The 18,690-nt window shown below is 32.0% G+C and overlaps 1 protein-coding gene across 3 annotated transcripts in view; it reads left to right on the plus strand.

Moving 5' to 3' along the window:
- The window catches only part of LOC106460135, a 150,202-nt gene that overhangs the window by 75,318 nt on the left and 56,194 nt on the right, over positions 1–18,690 (plus strand). For all 3 annotated transcript variants that reach the window (XM_022386783.1, XM_013919816.2, XM_022386784.1), the window contains one exon: positions 14,915–15,129. In XM_022386783.1, coding sequence (XP_022242491.1) covers positions 14,915–15,129 — 215 coding nt within the window. The remainder of the gene's footprint in view (positions 1–14,914; positions 15,130–18,690) is intronic.

Genomic DNA, 18,690 nt, shown 5'->3' on the forward strand with positions numbered 1-18,690 from the left:
ACCTGCAAAAAAACTGCTGTTTGGTTTATAAGAAAAAAGAATAGTTCTTAACATACCTAACATTGAAATACTGTATCTGCATGGATTATGTTGGCCACTAGCCAGTCAATTTCTCTTACACAATATGCTTACGATTTATGAGCTTACTAGTGCCAGGAATTTCATGTAATAATCAGTGAATTATTGCTGTGTGGTTATAAGACCAGCTTTCTCTGTGCATTTTGCTGAACTGAAATTTAACGGACATGGATTGTCATTCAAGTTCTTTGGTTTTATTTTGTAACTTCATTTCTTTTTAATTTACATTATTTTTGGTACACTTCCTATATCGATAGAATCTTCTGATGAACATAATCTGCTGGTTTAACCAGATTTTTAACCATATTTGAGTTGTGGGGTTTGGGTTGTAAGATTTTTCTTAGTTCAACACTTCTGTTTTGTTGGCATCTTTCAGAGATGATCTTCTGTTAGAATCTAACCTGATTTCTGAATTTATAATTTTTATTTTGTAAAGTTGACTGTTCAGGCACATACATGACCTTTACCTTAACTTCATATGGCTTTTCTTTAATGTTCAGAGGAACACATTTGATATCTCAAAAGTAGTGCTTGATATACTGTATCATCTACACTCAAATGCAGGGGCTCTGTTTATCTTTTCTATTTTGTTGTATTTTTTTAACATTATGTGAAAAAACTTTCTGTACTGGTTTTGTTTATTATAATATTTGAGTGCTACTTTCACATTGTTGATAATTCTTGTACTTTTATTCTGAGATTCCTTGGAGCACTTAGCAACCTGTGTTTCTAAAAGTCCTTTTCCATTCTCTGCTGCAGTTATGCCTTTTCTTATTCTCTTCAGTTTTTGAAGCTACGTTTTATGAACATACATTGCGGCTCTGGGTCACTGTTGTAGCTCCACCTGTCTGAGGGCTGGAAATCAGTCTTTTTATGGCCATGTGTAGATTATGTATTACCATATCTGTCTACTTGGAAATATTGTTTTTTTGGCATTAACTGGAAAAGCTGTGCTCTTAGAGAATAATAATTCCCCATCACAGGAGGCAGGAGGTAGCATGTTTCCTCCAGTGATGTGGGTACATTGCAGATGTTCCTGGGAATAAACAACTTAATAGGCTAACTAGAGGAACAAGGAGACTGATATAAAGATTCATAGTATAACAATATGACTAATAGTTTTAAATATAAGTTTGTCAGATTTAAAGATAAGTGTTGTTGATATTACTTTAATGTTTGTAATTTCAGAAACAAACATGACGAGTTTAGGGTTCAAGTCACAAGAGAAAGCTATGATGTAATGGGAATTATTGATATTGGGTTAGTCTTGGAGAATGTTTATGATGTGAATTGTTTTAAAATTCCAGGCTATAAGTTATACAATAGTCAACAGAATAATCAAAAATGGTAATAATTGGAAACACTAATTTTGATTACTTTATTATTTTTGTGACTTTAATCTATTTAATTGTAACTGATTATTTGATTAAACTACCTGATGTTAATCAATGTAATCAATGCTTATAGGTAATTGATTGTAGTGAGTTAATTGCTCAGATCTAAGTGATACAATTTTAGAGTTATTTGTTAACCACTAATGAGGATGTTGCAATAGTTGAAGTGGGTAAAAGTTGGAGGAAAAGTGATCATTGCAGAATCTGATTTGATTTTTGTTATATGTTGAAATAAAAAGAAATCAAATTATAGTTCTTTATTATCAAGAAGCCAATGTTAATGTATGAGACAAGATTATCAATAGTGAATTACGATAATGAGTTAGAAGGTGGTTTGGAAATTTATAAAAATTAATTGCATTTAATTCAAGATAGTCACCCCCCCCCCCAAAAAAAAGACAATGTTAACAGTGAAGAATCAAGGATAAATGCTGCAAATTTAAGAAGTTTAATTTGATAGCTGAGATTGAAGATTTACAGTACTATAGGAAATCTAGAGATTTGGCTAATAAAGAAATTGGAATGTCCAAAAGGGTTTATGAGAAACAGCTGGCTGATAATGTTAAAACTAATAGCAAGGATTTTTAAGTATGCTAAACATAAGCAAAAGGGGAATGGGCTCTTAGGTTTCTCATGGCAATTTTTTCAACTGGGATGGCTGAGTTATTAAATGTTATAATATTCAGTTTTTGCAAGAGAAGATGTTAACAATATTCCTGATCTTTAACATTCTATTGGAAATATTGGAATTAACTTATAGATATTAGTCCTTTGGTTTTAAGTAAAAAGACTGAGAAATTAAAAACTATCATAACCTGACAGTGTTTTACCAGGGTTTTAAAGGAGGTCAAATATCAGATATATAAGCTTCTCTTTTCCATTTTTGGTAGATCAGTAGAGTGGGCAGATGCCTGACGGTTAGCAAATTGCTAATGTTATTCCATTTTTTTTAATGGAATGATGGGTGTTCTAGAAATTGTAGACCAGTTAGTAGTAATTTTATTGTGGGGAAGTTCTAGAGAAAGCGATAAAAGGTTTGCAAAATCATGTAGTGAAGTGATATCTAAAACAGTTAACACAGATTCAGTAAAGGGAAGTATTCAAGTTTTAACCTGTTAACCTTTTTTGAGACTATTCTGTGTTATCTGGATGATGGAAAGAGCATGAACTTGGTGTACTCAAATTTTCAAAAAGATTCTGATAAGGTGCCTTACAAAAGATTAGGTAAAGAAGTCACTGGTGGGGTTTGGGAAAGACTAGTGAATTGGTTTATAAGATAGTTGGATGAGGAATATCAAAAAGCTGTTATTAATAAGAGTCCATTCAAACTGGCTCCTGGTTATAAGTGGTGTTTATTATTACTTAAACCTCTACTTTTTCTGATTTACATTTATGATATTGATAGGAACATAATTAGTAAATGAGTAGTTTGTGGATGCCAATAAACTCTTCAGTATTTTTCACTGTACTGAGGATTTTGAACTACTACAAAATGACTTGGATCAATCAGTTAGTTCTTGTTTGGCAAACAGATGTAAGTGCAAAATTATTCCTTTGGATTATCAAAATTTTAATCATGCATTTAGTAGTGATGTAATAACATGAATGAAGAATAGGATCTTGACAAAGTGATGGATAAGTCACACAATCTGTTGATAAAGTTCTCTGTTGCCAGTAGCAAAGTAATAGAATTTCAGGGTATATATACAGATTTACTGATTACATGTCAAAAGAAGTAATTTTTTTTCTACAAATTACTTGTTAAGCTCACTTAGAATACTCTGTACAGTTTTGGTATTCTTATCCAAGAAAAGATATTGACTTATTTGAAAGGGTTGTTCATATGTTTGCTAGGATGATTCCTAAAATGGAAGGGTTAACTTATGGAGATAGGTTAATACAGGCTGTTAGATATACAAGACTGTGTAGTGTAGGCATTATTAACTAATATATTTTGTGAGGTAACATTTAATGATTATTGAATTTTTCATAGCAAGAGAATTAAAAGCAGTTATTTTAAAGGCAATAGTTATGACAAATTTGGTTACGTAACTCAGTAAGAGTCGTACATTGTGTTTGCAATCATTGGTGTCAAGACTATAGAAAATTCTAGAGGCCTCAGTGATAAACATATAAATAACAGCAACCAAACAAGCAGGTACAAGAGTAAAAGTAAAGTCCAGTGAAAGGGAAGTTAGAAAATTAGCTGTTATGGGTGGGAATAGCCTTAATAGTTGATATTTTAAAGTGAGATTAATAGTTTGATAGAGGTAAGGAGAATAATTTGTCTCAGAAGTTTGTATTTTGTAGTTTAGTATTGGAAGTTCAAGATACAACTGTGGTAACCCACGAGGCAGTGTAAGTGAATTATTCACTGATACTATTTTGTTAAAAGTAGAGAAAAAATAGTTTGGGTTTTTAGCTGGATTCTAAAGCAATTGATGATAAATAATTAAAAAACAACATTTTATATTTACACAATAAAAACTTTATTAAAGCCATATGGCCTCCACTTTAAAATAAAAATATCACTGTACATGTACATGTTTTGACATGATCTACATCATCCTCAGGAGTAATTTATAAGACTATTTTATACTTTCCCCATGTCACATTACTGCATTGTAATGTGCATATTTCCTTAGTTTAATTGCAAAAATAAATAAATAAATTATAATATATAACGTCCTGATAGTTATCAAATCTTTCTTAACAAAAAAAAATAATTATATTTTATCTGTTAATTTTCAGTAATTAATCTCTGTACAGGTTCAGTAGATTTGACTGATCTTGCAACCACCATAAGAAATTAGGAAAAAACATAAGTTATACCTCTTTCATTCTAGAATGAATGCAAATTATAACCTGAAAACATAAATGTTTAGACAAAATACCTTAAATCTCATAACATTATACATTTATATATATATTTATTATACTGTCCTTTTACCCGTGCGTGGCTAACAATTCAGAAGTCACAGTGACGCGGCTCATGTGCACTCATGTTACCGTATGAAATAACATAAAACTAACCTTATCTTGGCTGTATTTTAGTGGACTAGTATTTTATAAAATACAGTCACATTTCAATTATTATACATTACATATGTATATAGATTATTGCTATTTTGAAATAAGTTGTTAAACATATTTTCCTCAAAACATAGAACAGTAAATAAAGAAGTAAAGCAAACAATTATCTCTTCTAGTTACGACATTTGTACTCAGTTGCTAAGCCTTTAAAAAAATTGCAAGTGGAGGATATGAAACAAAAAAAATTTTTTTTTGTTTTTATATGTACACACATTTGAATAACTAAAAAATCATAAATTACTACATTAATACCATAGAATTCCACTATCATTTATCCAGCTTAGTAACTAAGATGTATTTTACTCTAAAAAAAATATGAAATTTCAAGCAAACTAAAGACACAACCGCATTGAAATCTTGATTCAAAAGAAAGAAATGGTGCTAGCCATGTTAGAGAGGCTGAGAAAACCACTATGGGGACATTCTGAGCTTCCAATTGGTTATTCATATCATATACAGAAGTAAGTGGAGTGTTTCAAAAAATGGAAAGAGGTGGGCAGAATGCTATTGTGTTTGATTTATTACACGTGCAATATCTTAGCAAATTGAAAAGATAAGACCTTATTTTATATTCTAGCTTGTCAGTATCTGTAATTTGAGTTTCTAATTTGTACAAAACCATAGACTTAGTATTTCGACTTCACAAACATCTAATTTGAACCAATGCTGCATTCAACATACCACGTGAGACACAAAAATTGATGTTTATCTGTGTTTTTTTAAATTAAGAAATTGAGTAATGTATAGTTCTAAAATTTGAATTATAATCTGCAGTTTGATACCAAACTTATTGACATAAATTCATGAAATAGTAGTTCAATAAAATTTTGAATGCTAGTCAAACAACCTGTGACTCGTCTTAAAGGGGCTGATACAAGTGGAGTGTGTGCTGTCCGTTTATTGTTCGTATTTATCGCCAACAAGTCACAGACACTTACTGTAGAAAAAATCCTTGGCCCACACCTATATATATATATTTAATGACACAGGCCTCGACAAATATTTTCAAATCTAGGAGCCAATACAAAACTCAGAAATCAGATGTGCATAACCTAACTTCACTACTGTTTGTACCAGGAAATGGGGGCTATGTATATTTATTTACTTTCACAGCAATGAGTACATGCTAATGGTCACATGACAACAATAACCACTTGTTAATATTGCCTGAACTATCTGCCTTTGGTCCTGTCTGAGTCTAAACATTCACATTGATTGTTTGAACTGAGAGAAAGAATGAAGAAAAAAAATGGCATGAAATTAGTAATGTGCTGTGCAACCACAGTGCTTCATTCCTGAAAAAACTTGAAGTGCTAAATCTGCAATTAAAATCTTAGAAACAAAGTTCAATTTGGGACTCAAAGAACACAAAAATAGTTCTGAATTTTCAAGCGTTCAGAACTGTTTTAGATTCGAGGCTCCAAGAAGAAATATTTAATTGCTATGATGACCTGGCACCCAGGATTTGTTGAGGCCTTAGTGAAGATGATTATGAATTTTTTTATTCTTTTCAACAGATTGATTGACTTATGGAATGAGCTGCTGTTGGTAGTAGTGAAGGCTGTTATTTTTACAATTGTTTGAAAGGGAGGAATCAACAATTTCCTGAAAAATAAAGTGCATGATAAAGTTCTTACTTTTTCTTAAAAATGAGTGTGCAGGCATGTTCTTGATGGACCAAGTGGTTCTTGTTGTTCATACATTATATTACAGTAACATGGCTTGATATGATGCTAGACATGTGGTTGACCTATAGAAATTTTTAGGTGAATAGCTTTTGGAAGCATTGTTTGTACATTATATGGAGGTGTAATACTTAGTGCTCTTAGTTAACATGGTTATTATACTGTTATATTTTCTAGACAATATTTTCAATATTTTTTTAGTGTATAATGGCTTTGTTAGTTTTTGGAAATAATTATTTGTGATGGAAACAAATACTACCTTCTTTCAGGATTTATTTTCATGTCGAGAATATTTGTACCAAAGATCATTTTCAGTGTCCCAATTACACTTCCTTGTTCTATGTCTTCCATGTTTCCTCTCACTGTTATTAATCGAAGAAAAATGAACGGAAAACTTTTAAGCCCTTTTTAGTTGATCTGAAAAGACAGTATTTCATCTGGATGCATTTCACTAGTGGAAAGATTTAGAGTTTAGACTGAAAATGAACTAAATAGTCAAGACAGAAATTTATATGATTGAAAGATTTGCCTTTATAAGAGTTCATGTAACCCATAATGTTACTCCTTGTGAAAGTTGTGAGAAAGTGACAGAAACTGTTTGCACCCAAAATATGTTAAATATTTGGCATTCTACACTCTTATTATGAAAGAACATTGTAGAAGACTTGCCAAACAAGATATTCATAAGCACTGTCTGGGTAAGACAAATTGAGCTGACTCATCTGCCATCCACCAAGATTCAGCCTTCTATAGACTGCTGCTAAAAATGCACACACACACACTCAGTTTGATGTTAAACAGTGCAATCAACTGTTGCATCAAAGCAGTGATCTTGCTTCGATTTAATTAAAAGCATAAGTGTCTACTTTTCTGCTTCAACTCATCGTTGGGAAGTATTGATTAACTTGTTTTCAAGTTAATCCTAGTTAACTGTTTCAGCATGGGCTCGGTCCCAGGGACTGACTTTATAACCATTTTGTGCTTGTTATAGTTTTATGCTATCACTTTTAAATTAATAAACGTATCTTTATGAAATATTTAAGATTATCAGTAAATGTTACAAGGCTTTCGTATGGAAAATATCACATTTTTTATTAAAATTTCGTAAGTAATGTTTTTCTTCTGCATTTTTTCTTTTCGCATGTTGCCTATCCAACATGCAAATTAATTTTGATTTTAAGTTTGAAAATACTGTTATGCATGAGAAAAATTTTCAAATTTCACATGCAAAATCTTTTTAACCTCCAGATAAAGATAACTGTCAAACTTTTTTTTCAGTTTGGGGTCAATTTGACCAATGTCGTAACCACCATGAAAAAAGGAAATAAATATAAATTATGCCTTTTTTATTCTAGAATAACTATAAATTATTAACACAAAAACACAAATGTTTAGTTTAAATAGCTTAAATCTCATGACATTATACATCTATATATATTTATTAAACGTATATTCACAAAATTTGGCAGATTATCAATAAACATTCCAAGGTTTTCATATGCAAAATATCAGATTATTTAAATTAAGTTTTAAGGTTTGTTAAACAACATTTTTTCATGCCTTTTTTCTTTTCACATGTTTTTTTACGAAAACCTTTATATTTTGTCTGTTATTTTCACTAAAGAATCTCTGTTCGATTTGACTGATCTCATAACTACCACAAAAAATTAGGAAATGAATATGACTTATACCTTTTTTGATTCTAGAATAACTAGAAATTATAACACGAAAACACAAATGTTTAGACTAAATAGCTTAAATCTCATGACATTATACATCTATATATATGTATATATATATTTATTATTTTTATTATATTGACCTTTCAGCCATACCTGGCTAAAAGTACAGAAGCTACAATGATGTGGCTCATGTGCACTCATGTTACCGTATCAAATAACATAAAACTGACCTTTGATCTGTACAAAGTAACTTGTTTTGGCTGTGTTTTAGTCGACTAGTATTTTGTAAATTACTGTCACATTTCAGTTATAATACATTATTATTATGTATATACATTATTACTTATTTACAAATAAGTTTTTAAACTTATTTTTCTTCAAACATAGAACAGTAAATAAAGATGTATAGCAAACAGTTACCCCTTCTAGTTACAAACTTTGTTCTCGTTTGCTGCTTGCCATAGGTTACTATGCCTTATCAAATTTTGCAAATGGAAGATTTGAAATGAAATGATGTTTTTAGCTTTTATATATACATTTTCAAATAAACAAAAATCATAAATTACTATATCAATACCACAGAATTCCACTATAATTTATCAAGATTAGTAACTAAGCTCTATTTGGGTCTAAAAATATGATTTTTCGTGCTCACTAATGTCTTACCTTACCACTTGGAATCTAGCATGAAAAGAAAGAGTTTCCTGAGCAAAGACTTTGGAGGGGCTGAGAAAACCACTAGGGGGACATTGAGCTTTCGATTGGTTATACACACACCAATTGGGTGAAGTTGGTGTACGTAAGCACGTATTTTCAAAAATTGACGAGGTGGGCAGGGCCATCTTGGTTGATTCAATAAATGTATTAGTATCTCAGAAAATAGAAGAGATAGGAGGTTCTTGTTTTACATTATAGTTTATCAATATCTCTAATTTGAGTATCTAATTTGTAAGAAACTACAGACTTTTTATTTGGCCATCACAAACACCTAATTTTAACCAATGCTGTATTTAACATACCATGTGACACACAAAAATTGATAATTAGGATTTTTTTTTTAATATTGACTTTTAAATTAAGAAATTAACTAATGTATAATATTAAAATATATTAATAAAATAGTAGTTCAATAAAATGTTAAATGCAAGTCAACAAATGAGATGACTTGGTCTTTTGACCTGTGTTGGTAGGGTTAACCGTATTGCTTTGGTTAGGGAGGGGTCAGAGGGCATGTCATCAAATTGTAGTTATAATTCAAATTTAGTATTATACATTATTACTTTAGATTTGTGTGTTACCTTCCACTTTTGTTAAGGTTACATTTTATGATGCCCACTGTACACTGTCTATAGTTTCTTACAAATTAGGAACTCAAATTACTAATATTGACAAGCTAGAATATAAAATAAGAATCTATTACCGTTTATGTTTGTTGAAATATCATTACATTTAGTGAATCCACCACAGTAGCTCTGCCTACCTCTTCCTTTTTTTGGAAATACGTATTTATCTATGCTCACTTCTCCCAATTATGTGTTTTAACTAATTGAAAGAACTCATTTTGAACTACATAATTCTGCCAGTCTTTATATAGTGCTTATGTGGGTAAAGCTGTCTTTTTCCTGTTGCAAGTTTGAAGAATGATTTCAAGGTGATAGGAAACCTGGTAAACTACAGTGTAATTTTGTGATATCAGTATAGTAATTTATATTTTTTTGGTTATTTCAAAATGCATATATAAAACCTACAAAAATTATTCTTTTTTACATCTTTTATGTGCGAAATTCAATGAGGCTTAGCAAACACAACACCGGAATAAAAAGAAACTTCATAACATCATAACTGGTAGAGATCATTGTTTTCTAGATTTTTTAAAATTTACTGTTCTATGTGTTAAAGAAAATAACTGAAATTTAAGAATTTATGTTAAATAGTAATAATATATAGACATATGTAATGTATTTAATCAAAATGTGATTGTATGTTATAAAAAGCTGGTGCAATAGTACAAAGCAAATACATTTGTACTTTGTAAAGACCAGTTTTATGCTATTCAATACTGTAACTGCTGCATGATGTGTGTGTGTGTGTGCTATTATTAGTTAGACATGGTTCATAGGTCATCAAGACAAAAAAAATTAATAAATATAAATAGATGTATACTGTTACTAGATTTAAACTATTTAGAATAAACATTTGTGGTTTCCTGTTACAATTTGCAGTCATTCTAGAATGAAAAAATGTAATTTAGATTTATTTTACATTTTTTTATGGTGGTTATGAGATCAGTCAAGTTGACCAATCTCGTATAGAGTTTAAGGAGGTAGAGAAAACAACAAATAAAATATAGTTTATATAAAAATAACGTTTGATAGTTACCTAGAAGTTATTAGACGGTTATAGAGATTATACAACTGAAAATTGACAATTTTCAGATGAAGAAAAGCATTTTTAAGCTTAAAATCAATGTTATTTTGCATGTTGGATAGTCAGCATTCCGAAAGAAGAAAATTCATGAGCAAATCTCTTAGTAAAATATCTGTGTACAAAAACCGTGTAATGTTTACTGATAATCTGGGGAATTTTATAAAGATATGTGCACATTATCAAAAGTTATATTGTAACTGTTTTGATGGTTACTTTAGTAGATACAGGCTGGGTGCAATGCACCCAGGCTATAGTCAAAGAGTTACTTCTGAAGCTATGGGAAGGGTAGGATTGATTCTGCTAATGCATTCTGATACCAGCTGAGAGAAGTTTATTGATGCCCTTGTCTCCAAGTGCAGAAGGCAATACTGTCACAGGAGCCAATGAAACAGAATTTTATTTTGAATCTAAAGCAATCATTGTGAAGATTCTCATTTTCAAATTTATAGCTATTCTTGTGGTATTACACAATTTGTTATATGAGATTAACCTTGCCAGCAAGTAACTTTAAAATAGTTATTGTAGCATGTCTTGACGTCTTGGTATACTCTGCATCTACAAAGAACAAAAGATTTCACTCATCATTATAGGACTGATCAAGGTTTTAGTGGATACAAGTGAGCTTACAGAATACAAGAAATCACTAGAAAATACTTATAAGGATAGCAGATTAACATATGAAAAAAGAGAACAGTTTTCATAATAAAGGTGTGATGATCTTATCCTTGATCCTCAACAAACCTTCAAGGCAATTTCTTTAACAAAGTTGTTGGTGCAGCCATTAAATTCATAGAAGAGGAGCTTCAGAAGCTCAGCTAATTTCTCTTTTTTTGTATTGGATTGCTGACTTGTCAAAAATGACCTCAAGAGACTTGACATAAAAGCTCATGGATCTCCAGATCAACTTATCAGATATCAAAACAGCTAATGCCCATGTAACAGGACTGTGTGCTGAATATAGACTCTCTCATGGAGAATGACTGAAATTATTTTGGAAAGTGTACAGAAATATATATTCAAAATAAGATAAGTATCTTTGTTTTCCAACAACTTTGTTGCATGGAGGAAACTGTTGGGTATGCCCATCATTGTTGCTAGTGAAGAAAGAAACTTTTCCAAACTTAAATTGATTAAATCCTATTTGAAATAACATTGGTACAAACAAGAGTAGGTAGTATGGCAACATTTTTGATAAAGCATGAAATTGAACAAACATTGGATGTATAGGAAGCAGAGTTTTATTTTGCCTTAACCCTTTATCTGCCGTGGCCATTTCGATCTTATTGTGAGGGCAAAATCACATTTGTGAATTGAAAAAATTATAGAGAACTTATCTTTTATTGGATTTCATATTTTATTTCTTTAAATAGTAGCAAAACATTTAATTATTTGTACAAATTTGTATTATATAATGAAGTTTAAAGAGGAATTTAATGAAAAAAATCCTAAAATACGTTTCAGACTGTAAATAAGTGCCTTCTAAGAAGAAAATTTTTTTCAAAATGTTAAAAATATTTCCTTCCATATCAGCACTGGTCCTGCCATCTATGATTGGTATCTAAACCCTTTTCTAGTTTGTTTTATTTATAAAACAGCGTCTGGGCATGTTAAACCTCACTTGTAAAACTTTTAGCCAATTCTAGACGAGGGTGTCATTTCAATACCATGTTATTCCAGTCACTGTATCTCACATTTGACAAATCATAGGATCATAAGGAAAGCACGTGACGAAACGTTGTTCTCTGGATTTTACAATATGAATGTGGGTGATGCTTATTATAGTAACTGCCATTTTATGTAGAGGTTGTATGTAGTACTGGCCAATAGGGCTTTTCTATAAGTGTTAGAAAACTTGCTTCTGGAAAAAACTGCATGTTTATATTAATCATTATATTGAAAAATTAACTCAAAATAGATATATTTTTTAGGAAAGAAGTTGATCCATGACTGTTAGGGTTAAGAGCTATTGAGTGGCAAGTGCAAGGTCTTTACATGAATTAGTCTTAGGACTTTAACTGAAAGAGTTTGTGATTTTTTATATTCTTTTCAATTTAAATTTGTAAGTTCAATAATTTAGCGTAGTTTTATATTTAGTTTATAATAATAATAATATGATTCAGTATTTAGAATGATAAACTCATGTGATTTGTAGGTAATACTGCTAGTACGAGAACCACATAAGAATTTTATATTTTTCCTTCTTACACTCTTTACTTTGTAGTAAGACCCACACTTCTGTTGCTATTGCTTTAGAATTAAAACAGTCTAACTGATATATATATATATATATATATATATATATATATATATAGTTTATTTGATATTTTACAAGTGGTTTAAAACTCAGTGTACAAGTGACAACAATAAAACCCATATGTTGGTTGTGTAACAGGCTAAATACATTCATCTCAGTAATACAGGGAAGCTATGACATTCTCACAGTTGGGGTCTCAATACACTGCAGAGCTTAAGTTTCCAATTCCAACATAAATCTTGCCTATAATGAGGGGAATGTGACCAGGACTAATCTTTTAAATGCTGTAGAGTAATTTTCTTTGTAATTTATGGTGTCTGTATCTTTGGTAATATATTCTAACAGGATGTATCAAGTAACAAGGGGTCAGGTTTAGGCAGTGTTTATTGAAACCATCTGTACTATAAACTGTTACATACATTTGCTAGTAGTGGCAATTAGTTTTGTCTTTATAGTGAAACAATATACGCAGACATATGTTGAAATAAGCTTGTTTGAAAGTTCAAAGAAATTATATTCAAGTACTGAAAACCTTTCTTACTATCATATCTAGAGTAATGTTCAAATGTGCCTGAGCTGGGCTGAATGAGAGTGATCTTCAACAGGGGTGAGATAGTTTAGGGAAAACGTACAAAGTTCATGCTGCTAACCCCACGGTTTATTCCGCACATATAAAACACGATAAGCAAACGTGCGGCTGCAATAAAAGTATATTTATGAAACAAAATTAAAATGTTTTTATGTACTTATATAAACATGAAATCCTAGTTAAAATTTTTTGGGATTGCAAAATAATGTACTAAAACATAAAAAGTAATAAGTTCAAATCCGGAACAAATATAAATATCGTAGTCATTTCTTATAAATACCATTTCCTAATGTAATTTTCCAAGGTATTAAAGATGATAATGCAAAAAAACAAAATTTATCAAAAGTAACATGCTTTATGTTTCTTAAACTACATGCATTTATGAAAGTTCTTATCACCTGTATTACCCATTGACCTAGTGTTCAAACATGACATATATTTTGATGTATTAGGATCTGAAGGTTGGTTACATTTTCCTTGTGGTTTCTATTCATATTGATTCCCAATATATGAGCATTTACAGACAGTGTAGTGATGTTTTATTATAAGGATTAAAATTTTTGGGCACCTAAAGCCAAACTGGAAAACCAAAAAAATAGTGGTTTGTATATTTATTAGGGGGGGGGGGGACTTTTCTATTTACATTGTTGTGATAGTTGACATATTTCCAATTCTCCCTTGGGGTAATTTTGTAACAAGAACCTTCAAGTGTTTGCTTTTTTATTTTACTTGCTGTATTATTTGTCCCATTTTTTTCCCAACTTGTTATAGGGGATAGTAGCAGAGACAGTGTGAGAAGAACAACTGTGTAGAAGCTATAAATGTTTTAAGTAAAACATGCTTTGAGTACTTAGCCCTTGCAGCATGATGTCTTTGTTTCTACATCTAAATTTATAGTTAGTAAATTCAACTTTTATTTGATTTTTAGACCATGGATAATCTGTAGATAATGTGTAAGGGATTAATTGGCTCCTGATTTGAAAGTCAAACAGTGATCTTATTAAAGTGGAGGTGCATCAAAGAAAAAGCATCATAATTATTTTAGTGTACATATAGGTTAGAGGAATTGTGGAATGATTTGCCAGAGTTATTGAAGTTGAAATTTGTTGCATAGTAGGATTTAATGCTGTTTTGTGAAAAGTAAGTGCTTGGATAAACATTAATTTTATCAGATGCTAATTATTAGTTATTTTTATTTTTAGAAATTTGCAACTTTCAGTTTAGAATTTAAAAATTAGCTCTAAAAAATTCATAATGGGAATTTTCCAAAATTTAGGACATCAAGTGTGATTTTTCCCAATTTGGAGCAGTCTTAAAGATCATACCATAAAATTTTGTATTAATTTCCATATATTCATCTTAAAGTATTTAGATATTGTAATAATAGTCTGGACAAGTTGGTAATATTTAGTAAATCACTAATTATTTGTCAGTAAAGTAACATATTTATTACTAAATTCAGTGAATTTGTTTTAAAGTATAGAAAAAATGAAGTAGTAAGTAATTTAAACATTTTGAAAAATAGGATATTTTGTTTTTACTAATTATCTGTAATGTTTTGTTTGATAGAATATAATGTTTATAAAACACACTGGATGTTTAATTGGCATTCTCGGCAAACAAAAGTGTAAATAATCTTTCTGAATTGTTTTTTAACTACTTGACAGTGACATGTATGTTAAGAAATTAATTCCATATGTTGATTTTTATAGCACCACATGTTTGGTCATGTTCGAAGTGTCATTATCCCTGTGAAGAGGAGAACCAATTGGCTGATCACCTTGCCCTTTGTGGAAATTCACAAGCAGTGGTATCTACCAAGAGACCAGAAACAGATAATCAAGGTGTACCAAATGTTGGAGTTGGAACTGTTTTTTACAAGTGTAGTCGGTGCTCTTTAACTTTTACAGCTGAAGAGGAAATTAAGGTATTTATAAAGAGATATAATAGCTTTATTGGGTGTTTATATCTTAAAGCAAAGTTTTTTTTTAGTCATTATCATTGCAATTAATTTTTAATATCTGTATATATCTTTACAACTAAAAATTTAACTATAGATAAAAGACTAAATTGTTCTTATTTGCAGAATAACTGACATTGTAGAGAGTTCAGTATTGATGGTTCCAAAACATACTTACCTCTGCTGACACTATAGCTATTTCACGATCTCCAGGTTTCTACTCTTTGCCCAACTGAGCATTGAAAATGCTTGTTCCAGACTTTATATCTCCTGCTCAAATGCCCCTGGCAAATTCTAATTTGCAAATTTCTCCACCAACTTCAATATGCCCTCTATCTAGATACTGTATATAAACACCTTATTCAGATAATGTAATCACTTTTTCTCGACAAAGTGTTCAGCATAAGTTTCCATAAACAGAAGTGTTGTGATTATTTACATGATTTATGTTGCGACTTTGGACATAGTTAGTGTGACTGCTGTTATATCTTCGCTTATATTTATAAATTAAGTAATTAAAAAAAAAAGAAAACCTGATGGGTATGAATTCCCGTATTAATGTTTCTACTATGGAGACCAACCAGACTTTTTGTCTTCCACTTCTGCTATCTGATGTTTGTCAGTGACCAGAAGAGAAGGTCGCTCTCAGTCGAGGCTGTCCATGATATAATCCATTGCAAGACATATATGCGGACTGAGGGTGTTTCTTTTGGGGGGGGGGGGGTTCGTAAGACAGTTTTTACAAATGCCTTGGGATCAGCTGGAGACAATTTGGAGATTCATTTTTTCCAGCTCCTTCTTCTACTAGGTCAGCCTCAACAGAGGATCCTCTTGATCAGCCACCTCCATCCTGTTTTCTTCAGTTGGTTACTTGGGTTTGTGAAATTGTGAGGGTCTCTCCTATTGCATTTGACTCTACTCCTTCCTTGTTGGAGGAAAGGACAGCTATTAACTACTTGGGTTTTACTCCTCCTGATATTGCTGTTTATGCTGGGAGATTTGCCGCTCAGTTACGCGATGGCATAGCTATGGCTTGTCCCCCATGTTTATCCGAACAGCATGCTTTGGCCTTTCACTGGCAGGAGGAAGTTTATTTAGATTCTCAATGGATGGATCTGTGGACCTTTTGGACCTGTGGAGTACTAGATTGGAACCTGTGATCACTTTGAGCAGATCACAGTTTTCATGGATTTGTCTTACTCTCACTACTGTTGTGAGGTACTTATCTTCAATACAACTTTTGTCAGAAGTCTATCAACATTCCTGTTAGCAATTTCAAGACAAGTTGGGGACTTTGCTGATGTCTACTTCAGTCAGATTGTCTTCTTCAATTCTATCTCTGGGTTTCTTGGCTGGTTTGTTGTTGGGATTTACTGAGTAGAGACACCTTGTTAGAAAATGTTTGTTTACCGTTTTCTACCCTCAGGGAGTTATGGGAACCCCCTTTTCTCTGTCCCATGTGGTTTACAAGAGTTCTAGAGAAATTGGAATCATGAATTGATTCAACTTGTTTACATTCTTTTTTTATCATTGTTAGCTTCTCACCTTTCTGGTGCTAATTTAAGAGTGTTGGCTTATAGTGTTTCCCGACCTCCTCCTTTAGTTCTCAGGTCTATTGGTTCCAATAATAGAGTCCATTCATAATATCGAGGGTCTTTGGCTCTGACCTACCATCGACAATGGCATCGATGACTATCCTGTGGGTGGGGGAGCAGTGGGAGCACGATACATCCCTTTCTGGACATCTGGAGCTTTTTCACCATGGATCTACTGGTACTTCATGTTCTGGATTTAGGGTTGTCATTCAATTTACATCTCCTCCACCATTATCTGCTCAACCCATTGCCTTTTCACCTCCAACAGATCCACGATGAGTGGAGCTTTGTTCCCAGGCCATAAGAGAATTGTTAATCAAAAAGGCAGTAGAGAGGGTCGAACCCGTTCTTCCAGAATTTTATTCCCATTTATTTTATGTACCCAAGAAGACAGGAGATTTACATCCAATCATCAATCTGTTTCGACTAAACCAATTTTTAGATCCTCCTTGCTTTACCATGGAATCTTTTCTCAACCTACAATGGAATTTTGCCCCAGGGCTCTGTATAACCAAGTTCAATGTTACAGATGCTTATCTCCATATTCCCATAGCAGAATATTCTTGGAGGTTTCTCAGATTTGTGCACAAGGGTCAGGTACTGCAGTTCAGGGCTCTACCCTTTAGTCTTGCATCAGCACCTTATGTCTTCTTCAGAGTTGTACGAGCATTTTCTCGTCATCCTCATTCTTTGGGTCTGTGCACACCATTATATGGACAACTGGCTCCTTCTGGCACCATCCCGTCGATTAGCAGAAAAACACTCTCAGATTCTCCTTTCAGAAGCCACAAAAGCGGGCTTTCTTATCAGACTGGCGAGATTTATTCTGTCACCGATGCAATATCTTGTCTATCTGGATGTGTTTTTCAATACTCACTTATGTCAAGCTCAACCAACCCCTGTCAGGTTACAAACCGTGGAAAGAGCCATCAAGCTTTTACTTTTGTCTCCTTCTCTTACTGTGCAGATGGTTCTCTCTCTTTTGGGGATGTGGGCATCCCTCGAACCTCTCATTCCTTTGGGAAGAGCACATATGAGATCTCTTCAGTGGTCACTGCGTGACTAATGGAATATGCATTCCGACCCTTTGGATATTCCAGTCTCACTACTCAGGAGTAACATTGTTGATTGAGAATGGAGGTTGGATCAGAACAACACCACTATTGGGGTACCCATTTTGTCCCGAGATCCATCTCTTCAGAGATGGGGAGCTTATCTTCAAGGTCAGGAGTTCCAGATTATTTGGACAAAAGTCTAGTCTACCCTACATATCAACATTCTCAAACTCCTTGCAGTACACTGGGCAATGGTTCAAGGTTTGTCTCTATTGAAGGGAAAAATTGTCCTGATACATTCTGACAATTCCACGGTGGTATATCAGATTTCTCGTCAAGGAGGCATACATTCTCGAGACCTTTGTTTTCGTACCTTGGATCTTCTCTGCTGGGCCCTTTCCTATCATATCAATTGTATAATGTTGCTACTATAAACTCGGTTGTGAGAATCATGTGCCTAAGTCATGCATTTTCATATAATCTTTAATCAGCTGTATTTTCTGTTTTTGTTTATAAGATGTGCTGAATTATGTTTTCGTTAAGGCTAACTTTCAAAAAAGTTAATAGGTATCGTATCATCTCTGTAAAAGTAAAATATTCCAGTGGTTAGTGATAATATGATGTTACAGTGTTGTTAACACAATAATACTATATTATCTGAATAACCTTTCTAGTTTTATTTTTATACATTCCCTAATTTTATAATTATGAAAAGTCTTATTTTACAAAATAAATTGATATTATTCTAATTTTTTTTGTTTTTTGACTAAATTTATACTACTTGAAGAATATTCAGATTACTAGGTTTTGCTTTTTTATAAGATTGTGTTTGTCTAATAAATAAAATGAGTGATTGTTGGTTCTTATTCTTGGTTGAT

This window comes from Limulus polyphemus, unplaced genomic scaffold, assembly GCF_000517525.1.
Source record: "Limulus polyphemus unplaced genomic scaffold, Limulus_polyphemus-2.1.2 Scaffold716, whole genome shotgun sequence".
NCBI lineage: Eukaryota > Metazoa > Arthropoda > Merostomata > Xiphosura > Limulidae > Limulus > Limulus polyphemus.